The 10,958-nt window shown below is 45.4% G+C and overlaps 1 protein-coding gene across 1 annotated transcript; it reads right to left on the bottom strand.

Moving 5' to 3' along the window:
* Window positions 1–1,474: 1,474 nt before the first annotated feature.
* On the bottom strand, window positions 1,475–2,988 carry FOXD1 (forkhead box D1). Its single transcript, XM_036742331.1, is given in 2 exon segments — window positions 1,475–2,955; window positions 2,958–2,988. Coding segments are annotated over 2 exon segments (1,512 nt in total).
* Between the last annotated feature and the right edge of the window lie 7,970 nt (window positions 2,989–10,958).

Here is a 10,958-nt window from a genome sequence, read left to right as displayed (position 1 = left end):
CTGTTTTAAAATTTCATACTCTTTCCATCTTAAAAAAAGAGTTGCAATTTTTAAATATATCACTGTGCAAATGTAAAGCTTTAATACATTTTAAAATAAACTTTAAATGAAAAATTATTTTCAACAACACTTTGTTTTGTGCCTAAAGCAAAGAGAACATCTACATTGTAGATATTTAAAACTTTTCCTCTTTATAAAACGTTGAAAATTAATTATTGTCTTGCTTTTCCACAATTGTTGCAGTATTATTGGAGATTACATTTTTATTATAGACACAGAACTGCATAGTACTGTGCTGGAAAATGAGTAGAAGTTATTCACCTTAGAGAAGAGAGTAAGGTCCAAAATTAGAGGTAATAGTCCCATACCTTCTCTTAAAGTAACTGTCTTAAACTTTTTGAAGACTAAATATGATCAAGTCAACTAAAATATATTCCCCAATAACATTATTTTCTACTTCATTTGTAGTAACATGTTAAAATTATTTCCCATCACCTTTTCTTTCTTCTTTTCCTATAACTTGACTGAGAAAGAAACGCCATAATAGGGCCTTTTGATGACTGTCTTAGAAATTCATATTTTTTCTATTCCATTGCACATTAAACGTTCATATTAAGACAGAACTTTTATAACAGAAAAGGAAAAAAAACTAAGAAGGGGGAGGAGTCCAAGCAATTATTTTTGGTAAATTTTCTTTGAAAATTAAAATTTTTTATTTCCGAAAATGTGTAAAAATCTTACATTAGAATGGTACAATAGTAGTTGCCAGTAAATTTTACAATATTCCTTTTAAAGAATACGCATTCAGTACAAAATAAAAATCCATAAGTCTATTATGATACAAAACACAGGTTAAGATAAGAAACGATAATCTTGACTTTTTTTTCTTCCGTGTAAACATGTTAATCATTTTTTCCTTTTTATAAAAAAAGTACACCAGACAAGTGTCCTAAGATGAAAAAGTATTGCTTTGCTGCTGTCCCTCAGGACCTCTATTATTATTTTTCCTTATTATTAATCTTCTGTACATTATTGATTTTGAACCCTTGGACCTGAGAATCTCGAAACCGCAAAAGGGCTGAGATTTATTTTATTAATAATAATAATAATAATAATTAAGAAATCCGAACAAAAAAGCAAGCACTTTCCAAACACGGATACCGCCACCAACCCTCAATCCATCCATCCACACGGTTTCTGCTGCTGCAGCATAGGACTGGCTTTGCATAAATAGTGGGCACCGGGAGGGGAGCCCGGTCTGCGGCCCCAAACACGCGGTCTCGCTGGGGTGGGAGTGGGAGTAGGGGTTCCAAGGAGGTCAAGGTGAGTGTGGGGGGAGGGGTGGGAACAAAACGCAAACCCCAAGCCCCCGCCAAGTCAGGAAAGTAAGAAGGACCCCGGATATCCTACCTTCTTTTTTTCCCCCTCAAATCGGTTTGTTTGGTCTTTTAAAGGAAAGGAAAGCGACAAACCATTAACAGTTCGAAATCCTGGCAGTCAAGGTTTCCACGCTGGACAGGGCCGTCCCCGGGTGCAGCGTCCCCAGGGCTGCGGAGGACGAGGAGGCGGCGGCGGCGGCGGCGGCGGCGGCCACCAGGGAGCGGGTGAGCGCGGCTGCGGGCACCACGGCCGCCTGAGCGGCGCAGCTGCCCCCGGGCGCCGCGGGCGAGGGCGACAGCGGCGACGACGACGACGACGAAGACGACGAGGACGCGGCGGCGGCGGCGGCCTGGGCGGCCTGGGCGGCGGCGGCGGCAGCGGCGGGGCCCAGGCTGCCCCCGATGATGCTCTCGATGGAGAAGGGCGAGCGCGCCAGGCCCGGGCCGGCCCCGGGCTTGGCCGCCGCCTGCAGGGAGCCCGGCAGGCCCGGGCCCAGCGGGGGCGGCGGGTAGCTGAAAGCGGTCCTGGCCAGCTCGGCCGCCGCCCCGTGGGCGGGGGGCGGTGGCGGCGGAGGCGGCGAGTGCGGGTGTGAGTGGTGGTGGGCGGCCGCCGCGGGGTGCGGGTGGAAGGCGGCGAACAGGGCCGAGGGAGGCGGATAGGGCTGTAGCTGGAGGCCGTAGCCGCAGCTGTAGGGGCCGTAGCCGAAGGCGTGCGGGGGCGGCGGGGGCGGCGCGGGCGGGGGCGGGGGCGGGAACAGGGCGGCCGCGGCGGCGGCGGCTGCGGCTGCTGCGGCGGCTGCTGCCGCAGGGTCCCCTCCGGCCCCCGCGGCCCCCGCGCCCCGCAGCAGCAGCGTCTCGGCGGCGGCGGGCGGGAGCAGCGGCTGCCGCTTGAAGCGCTTCCTCCGGCGCAGGAAGCTGCCGTTATCGAACATGTCGGCGGACTCCGGGTCCAGGGTCCAGTAGTTGCCCTTGCCCGGGTTCCCGGGCTCCCGGGGGATCTTGACGAAGCAGTCGTTGAGCGAGAGGTTGTGGCGGATGCTGTTCTGCCAGGCGGGGAACTTCTCCCGGTAGTAGGGAAAGCGGCCGCTGATGAACTCGCAGATCTCGCTCAGCGTCAGGCGCTTCTTGGGGCTCTGCAGGATGGCCATGGTGATGAGCGCAATGTACGAGTAAGGCGGCTTCACCAGCGGGTTCTTGGCCCCGCCGCCGACCCCGCCGCCGCCGCCCCCGCCGCCGCCCGCCGCTCCAGAGCCGCCCCCGCCGCCGCTGCTCTCGCCGCCGGACCCGGCAGCCTGGCCCGCACCCGGGGCGGCTGCGGAGCCCCCAGTCCCCGGGGAGAGCAGCGCGTCCTCGTCCTCGTCGTCGTCCTCTTCCTCCTCGTCTTCCTCTTCAGCGTAAGAGCGACGCCGCCTCCGGAGCCCCGGCCCGCCGCCTCTGTCGCCGCCGCAGCCGTCTTCTTCCTCCTCCTCCTCTTCCTCTTCGTCCTCGCCCTCCCCCACCACGTCGATGTCGGTCTCATCCGCTAGTCCGGAGGCATCGGACATCTCCGCGCTCAGGGTCATGGCTCCTCCTCGGCGGCGGCAGCGGCGGCGGCTGCAGGGCGGTGCATAGGGGCGCGGGGCTCGAGGCACCCGACGCGCCCCGGTGCCCGGCGGCTAGCCCGGCCAGAGGGAGCCAGGCTGCGGGAGGTTCTCGTCTTTGCTGCTGCCGCCGCCGCCGCCGCCGCTGGATCACTTGGGGCCCCCAGCGTTTTGGGTCCCAGAAGAAAAGCGCTCTCCCCCTACTGCTCTCGTCTCCTCTCCTCTCGTCTCCTCTGGTCTCCTCTCTTCGGGAGCGTGCACAAACACACACTCACAAACACACACGCCCTTAGGCAAGCACGGGGCGCTTTGAAAAGTTGGCTTTCTCTTCCCCCGTCTTCCTCCCCCCTCTAGCGCTCCCACACCCACTCTTTCCAAGGAGGAGGTGGCAAAGCTGGGGGCAAATGAGGCAGGGAGTTCGGCGAGCGCGTGTGTGTGTTGGGTGAGAGTCTGGGGAAAGATCGTGGAGAGGATGGGGCTGAGTCCAAGAGAGGGCGGACCTTTCTCTCTCCTTATAGCAGAAGGGGGCCTGTCACATGGCTTCTCACGTCAGAGCCACCACAGGGGAACGGGGAAAGAATCCTAGGAACACATTCCTAATCCAGAGATAGAGTTGATTCGTACAAAAAGAGAAGTGTTGGGGAAACTAGCAAGAGTTGGGGAGGGGGAGGAGAAGGGGCTCATTATTCATTCCAAGGGACAGACCCAAATTTATACACAATCGAGTAATCACAATTAGGATGTGGAGGGTAGAGGAAATATTAGTCGTTCTTACTTTGATAACTTTGGCACCCAACTCCGATTCCAGCAGCAAACCCTAGAATCTACAGTTTGGCTTAACTGAGTTCTTCCAGTGGTTTCCAGGAGACTCACACCCTCTGAAGACGAGAGCCTCTCAAAAATGGGCCGGCTGGAAGAGCAGCGCAGAGTCCTAGCTCCTGCTTTCTAGTAGGCTAGAGATCCCCTGCCCAAGTCTGATGGGGAAATGTGTTTGCTCATTATTTTATAAGGAATATGAATCATGATAATAAATATTACTATAAAAGTTATTATCTGGCAATCACCTTTTTCAATCTCCCCAATCAATTCTCCATAAGCGCTTGTATTCCTCGAAGTTTTTTTTTTTTTTTATTAAATGCCATTCGCCCATAGTTTTTATTCACCTAAGTATTTCCTTTCAATTGTCCCAAGGACACTTTATGTTTAAATGCTTCCTAGGAAACGCAACTTTTCCAAGATTCTAAATATTCTTGAAGAAATCATTGAAAATACTCAGATAGAAACTTAAGAGTTTCTTGATAAACCACAAACACTTCTAAATAAGGGCTTCTGGAAAATAGAGATCCTTCATAAGGATACAGACATTGGAAATCGTGACATTAGAATAAAGACTTCCTATTTGTATAGTATCTATTAGACCAAATATGTGACTTCATTTCGGTAGTAAGGGCCTCTCTTCACAGGACGATGGGCATCTCCTTCATAATTTGTAATCTTAAGAGAGTTGAGAACTGAGAGATGAAGTGACACGTCCATGATCGTACTGAGTAGACCTTGGAGGCAAGATTTGAACGCAGATCTATCTGACTCGAAGGCTAACCTTCAATTCACTCTTCGAAGTAGTCTTTCTGTTTGTATATCTGTATATAAAGTATACATGCACACATCTAGGTGGACTAAGGAATGGAATCTACAATGGAAAAATAAAATCTTTAATGACAAATTTTAAAAGTTTATTTTTGGTTTGGGTAAATATACTAAACTCTGTGGTAACAGCAGGTGGAGGGAAAGGAAATGTTTTCATCGAATTCAATTTCCCGTTTAATTGCTTTTTCTGTTTCAGTTAGTGAAAATAGTACCTCCCTGTTCTCAGTGCCTTTCATTCAGATGTTACCGAATTGATGGATCATTTCTCTTGCTGGAAAAAAAAGCTGAGAATTATTGGATTTTACACTCTTACAGTTCCCACTTTCTGAATTTTAAAGGTCTATAACATTATACATGTCATAAGTTTTAAAAGACTCAAACATTAAATTTCTGTCCTGAAGTTATCATATATGAGTTCTGTTAAACAAGAATAAGCTGGTTTTCTTTTCAGAACAGCTATCAAAAGTGATCGTGAATTGCATTCTGTGCAATATATTTATAACTTATTTTCCAAAGCAAAATTAAAAGATTCAATACTCCCACAGATATTTAAGTAGTTTCGTGGCTCATCAAATGAAGTCTTACTCTTTTCTAAGAATCCTTTTCAAATGAGATTTTTGCTGCTCAGTAACTAGTTATCGAATGGCTCGTGGTGTCTAACCGATAAAATTTTTTTGGGCGGGGGGACGGGAATCTTAGGTGTCGCATCTATTTTCTTAAAATTATTTTCACCAAATAGCTTTTAAATACAGCAGCTGCAAAATGACTAAGAGAACATTAACCTGCACCAACATTTATCAGTTTATAATGATCAAGGACCAAGGTGTTCTCTTAATGTAAATCATAGTATTCCAAGGACTTCACATTTTACCATAAACATTTTCGCTTTTATATAATTTCGTAGTAGCTGAAGCAACCATGTAGTTTTCGTTGGACTATTGCAGAGTTTGAGGATAGAACTGAGAAGGGCGATGGAAACGGTACCAAACCTTCAGTTACAGAAGTTATCCACTAAACAGTATATGCCTTTCCACTGTTGATGTCTTTGCAAAGGAGCCTAATGTGGTGAACTTTCCTAAGGGTCAAAATAATCTTTCTTGGAAACATTTCCAAACTTGGCAACTCGTCTTGTGTCAGCGAAGGGAAAAGTGCTGCGATTTACTAAGGGTCAGACAAGGCAGAGGATCAGCTCTAGTCAGGCAATCAAGATAGGTGTTGACTGCAATTGAGAGCGGAGGAGTCAGGGGTGTTAAAGGATATTTTGACGAGCTTTGTAATTTGCTTTGGTTATCCAACTTTCTTCTCTGGCTTCCTAGAGTTATATAAGTGACATCCACGAGTACCCCAGATCGGTATGAAATTTCCCCCCCCCCGTGGAGGAAAAGCCTCAGTCGTTCAATAAGCATTTATTAAGCGCCTACTAAGTGTTAGGCTCTGTGCTAAATGTGGTGGAGGGAATGTTTGCGGTCCGCTAGCTCCCGGCGAGTCTGTTCATCCTTTTCCTGCCTCTCTCTGTCTTTCTGATATCTTCAATTCTCCTTGCTCGAGAGACGTCCGGAAAATTAATTCAAAGGTGAAGGAGGAAAAAGCAAAGCTTGGAGCCGGAATGGTGCAGAGAAAGAGTGCTCTCCTCGGATGAAGCCGTCTCCGATCCAGAGTTCTCCACGTTCGGCTTTCTGTGCTTCTGGAGACGCGGAAAGTCACAGTGGAAGAAAAGGACTCGCAAACAGCCCGGGTGTGCAGCTGTTTCGCCGTATCGCACGCCTTTGAACTTCCTCCGCAGAGGTTGTGAGTAGATGAGGGCTGCCACCTACTGACAGATGGGGTTCAGTGGCCACAGGATTTGAGATGAAGCGGGTCCCCTGAGCTTTGAGCCCTGTGCAAAGGTTGTGGTTCTGCTTATCCCGAGCCGATCCTGTCAGTCTGGCTATCACCTCGATTGTTTTAAGGAGACTGGTCTTCTTTCATCACACACTTCGAGTTCAGCTCCCCCTTGAGAAGGGGTTCATCACTTTTTTGTGTGTCGTGGATCCCTCTGGTAGTCTGGGGAAGCCTCAGGACCAGTTCTCAGATAGTTTCTAATTGCATAAAATAAAATATGTATACAAAGGAAACCAATAATACTGACATACAGTTGGAAAAATACTTAAATAACGAATTCTTGGAGCCTAGGGTAATACACTCTGCCCTAGAGGAAAGGTGCTCCAGGCTTTAATAGGACTTTCCCCCCATTGGACCGTGTAATGTATGTTACCAAGAATGTGTTTCTTCTCTTCCCAGAACGCAACACCTTTATTCGGCAACAGATAATCCACGAGATTAGGAATCGATGGGACTTGGTCTCTACCTGCCTCATTCATTTATTCCGTCCCTAAAGATCTTTATTTTAAGTATATTCCTTTGCACTCTGACATGTAGGAGCAGCAGGAAGATGTTTGTTAAAACGCTCGAAGAGTCAGAGTCTGGCTTTCCTACTTCTTCATGCACTCCCAGAAAGGCCCAAACTCCTTGGGAATGCAAGAGGAGTAATTGACCAGACGGCGGGTTGTAGTTCTGATGCTTACCATAGCCTAAGGGTGATTCTGCCTCTTTGTTCTGTGTCCCTCTAAGAGCTCATTCGGATCTTTCGAAAGCATCTTGGTCACTGTGGGACTTGTCACTTTCTTTAGTAAGGAGTAGCAGGTAAAACTTAAAAGCCTTCTAGCCAAAGTTGGGAAGCCCTTTCAGTGTCCCTCCTTTCTGCATCCTTCTACTACTCACTTACCTTCCATACCTCTCCCCACTAGGGACCTAAGTGCTTTCAAGCAGAATCCGTCCTCCCCAATCAGTGCTTCATAAAATAGACATACTCTGTCTTTCCTATCTCTGTTAAAAACCTACCTATCTTCTGTTCCATTTCTCAGTCCTATAAAATGAGAACAGTTGGACCATAAACTAGTCTGAAAACTAATTTATATAAAGGCTGATAATAATTATTGCCTTTAGCAATAATTGCATTTTAATGGAACATTCCTGGAATCTTCACATTTTGTCCCAAAGGAATGAACTACTGGTGGTGGATTTTCAGGCATTGAAGCAGGTGAAGGGTAGTTGGGAAGAGGATCTTTTAACTGTCTCCTTAAATCTCACCCGGCCAACCCTGCTTGCACAATTGCTATCCAAATAAATAATTTGATTCCTATGTAAGGTTCAGGTATCTTCCAGGATTTAATGGCCCTTTGCCAGGGAGAGAGCAAGAGTATTATATATAAGCATTGACTGTATGTAAGTTTACAGTCTGGGCTTAAATTCTGAAATAGATGCCTAACATTTTATTCATATTAGAACAAACATATCTCTGCTATAGACGTGCTCCTTCCTTTTGTAGACTCCATGCAATTCAGGTTCTGCTTGAGTGGAGTATTTATGAATGTATACATACTCTTATGTTTCATTTGTTGTAGCTGAAGTTCTGCTGGAAAGGAGCCAATCATTTTTAGTACCTGATAAATATTGAAAAGTTTCTCTGTGTGTGTGTGTGTGTGTGTGTGTGTGAGAGAGAGAGAGAGAGAGAGAGAGAGAGAGAGAGAGAGAGAGAATATCCTTGTGAGAATTCATAGGTGAAATCCCAGCTCCTTCACATGTCCTACAAGTGTTTAGTCATGTCCAACTCTTCATGATCCCATTTGAGGTTTTCTTGGCAAAGATACTGTAGTGGTTTGCCATTTCCTTCTCCAGCTCATATTACAGATGAGGAAACTGAGGCCAACAGGGTTAAGTGACTTGCCCAGGGTCACACAGTAACTGTCTGAGGCCAGATTTGAAGTCAGGAAGATGAATCTTCCTGACTCTGTCTGCTCTGCCATCTAGCTGTCCCCAGGCTTACTCATTCTTCATTTACAATTCACTCAAGACCTGGCTGAGAAAGGAAATAGACTCATCCTATTTACTCACCCTGATTCCTCTTCTTCCCACTCTCCCTCTATCCAATTCCCTACTGAGAAGGGAATTCTTTTAGGTGACTTTAGTAGGTTTGCAGCATTCAAAATGTAATATATGGGCAAGGCATTTCATTTCTTTAATTTCTCATAATTGGTAAAAATAAAACAAACTAGTTGTTCTATACAGGACTTTTAATGGACAATGACTGTAAAATCAAGAGGAAGAATAAGAAATCATCAAAAAACAAAACATAACCAAAATCCTCTAGTATGAATCTTTGTTTTAATAAGCAATGGTCTCAGCTAAATATATACATACCATCTCTATCCTTCCCTTATGTTTAACCATAAGACCAAACCTAAAACATATAAACAATTGCTACGCAAGATAGTATGGGGTAGGGGAAAGAGACCTGGATAGGGGTCATGGGCTTAAATTCTGTCTCTGGTGCTACCTATGTGACCTTGGGAAAGTCACTTAACCAGTTTAGGCCTCAGCTTCCTCATCTCTGAAATAAAAGGATTGGATGAGATGACCCCTGAAGCTCCTTCCAGTCTCAATCTATAATTCAAATTTACATATAGAAATATTCTGCTGCCCTCTTGCTTACCAATTACAGTTCATCAGATACCTTTGATTTGTTGATAAACAAAGTCGAGGATTTCAAGGCTTTATGGATAATCTGCTATTTTTTTTTCCTTCAGAACCTGATAATTACCTATTTGTTCAAGCCAGGAACAAAGATAGACTACTCATCAAAAGACCCTGAATATTTTCCTAGAATCTCAGAGTCCAATGGTTATCTATTCCCAAACATAACTGAACAGGAGGAATGCTAATTGGAAATTTCCCCTTATACAAGACAAAATCCACCTCGATACAATTCATACCCATTGTTTCTTTCACCCATTTGCCTTCTGGGGCAAAGCAAGAGCTATGATCCTACCTCTACACGACAGCCTTTGATATTATGATATTGGAGCTACCAGGTTCTCTGCTCCCGATGTGATCTAACCAGCAAAAACAGTGAAGGGATGATCACCTCTTTCATTTGGGGCATTTTCTTAATACAGACTAAGATTAAGATTATATTCACTTTTTGGCTGCCTTGTGACACTGTTGATTCATAGTTAGCTTGCAGTTCCCTAAAATTCTCTAATCTTACATGTAGTAACTGTCTAGTCATGTCTTTCTATCCCACACTTGAATAGTTGCTGTTGTTTTTAACCCCAGTGTGGGACTTTACATTTATCCCTAATAAATTTAATCTTTTTAGATTTGGCCCCTTGTTCTCACCCATGAAGATCTTTTTGGATCCTGAGTGTCATCCAATATATTGGTTATTCCCTTCAGGTTCGTATCACCTAAAAAAGTAATAGTCATGGCATTTGTTTTTTTATCCAAGTCACTGATTAAAATGTTGCACAGAATAGGGTCAGTTACACATTCCTGGACTACTGCTGCCCTCCAGATTTATGGGATTCTTTTTACTGACAGAAAACTGGAGTTAGAAAGGTTAAATGACTTTATTCTGACAGTGTCAGAATCAGACAGGAACCGAGGTTTTTTGATTCCCAATCCAGTACTCTTCCCCCTATATCATTGATTTTGGAAGGGGCGGGGGAGGAATGTACAAGTGTTCACTTAATTCAGGATCAAATATAAAATCCTCTGTTTGACTTTTAATTGATCCTTTCCTACTTTTCTAGTCTTCTTATACTTTACCCATCCGCACACACTCTCCAATCCAATGACACTAGCTTTCTTGTTGTTCCTCACATGCAATACTCTATCTCCCAATTCAAGCCCCCTGTGGCTAGAATTCACTCCTCATCTTCATCTCTGGCCTTTCCCAACTTCCTTCAAATCCCAGCTAAAACCTTTCCATGTCTCCCTTAATATATCCCCAAAATGATTTCCCTGTATATAGCCTGTTTGTATAGTTGCTTGTGTGTTGTCTTCCCCATTAGACTGTGAACTCCTGGAAAGCAGCAAGTGTTTTGTGCCTTTCTTTGTATTCCAAGAAGTTAGCACAGTGCCTGGCACACAGTAGGCACTCAATAAATGCTTCTTGACTTGAGTTCTGACTCCATATACCTGTACTATCAATAGCCCATATCTCTTCCTCTTGTCTACACTATAGCAAGGTGCAAAGAAGAGGGTGATGGACTTAGAGTCAAAGGACCTGGGTTAAATCCTGCCTCCAGTACTTACTACTACTTGTGTGGCCTCGGTCAAGTCACTGCATCTTTACAGGCCTCAGTTTCTTCATCTGTAAAACAAGTGTGGGGGGGGTGTAACTATATGATCTCTAAAGCCTCTTCCAGTTCTAGATCTATGATCTAGAAAATATCAGATTACTACATGTTGTTGTTGTTGTTGAGTCACATCTGACTCTTCAAACCCCATACGCGGCTTTCTTGGCAAATAT

Source organism: Trichosurus vulpecula, chromosome 1, assembly GCF_011100635.1.
Source record: "Trichosurus vulpecula isolate mTriVul1 chromosome 1, mTriVul1.pri, whole genome shotgun sequence".
Lineage (NCBI taxonomy): Eukaryota > Metazoa > Chordata > Mammalia > Diprotodontia > Phalangeridae > Trichosurus > Trichosurus vulpecula.
Note: the sequence above shows the minus strand (reverse complement) of the source record. Positions and strands in the feature narration are given on the sequence as shown.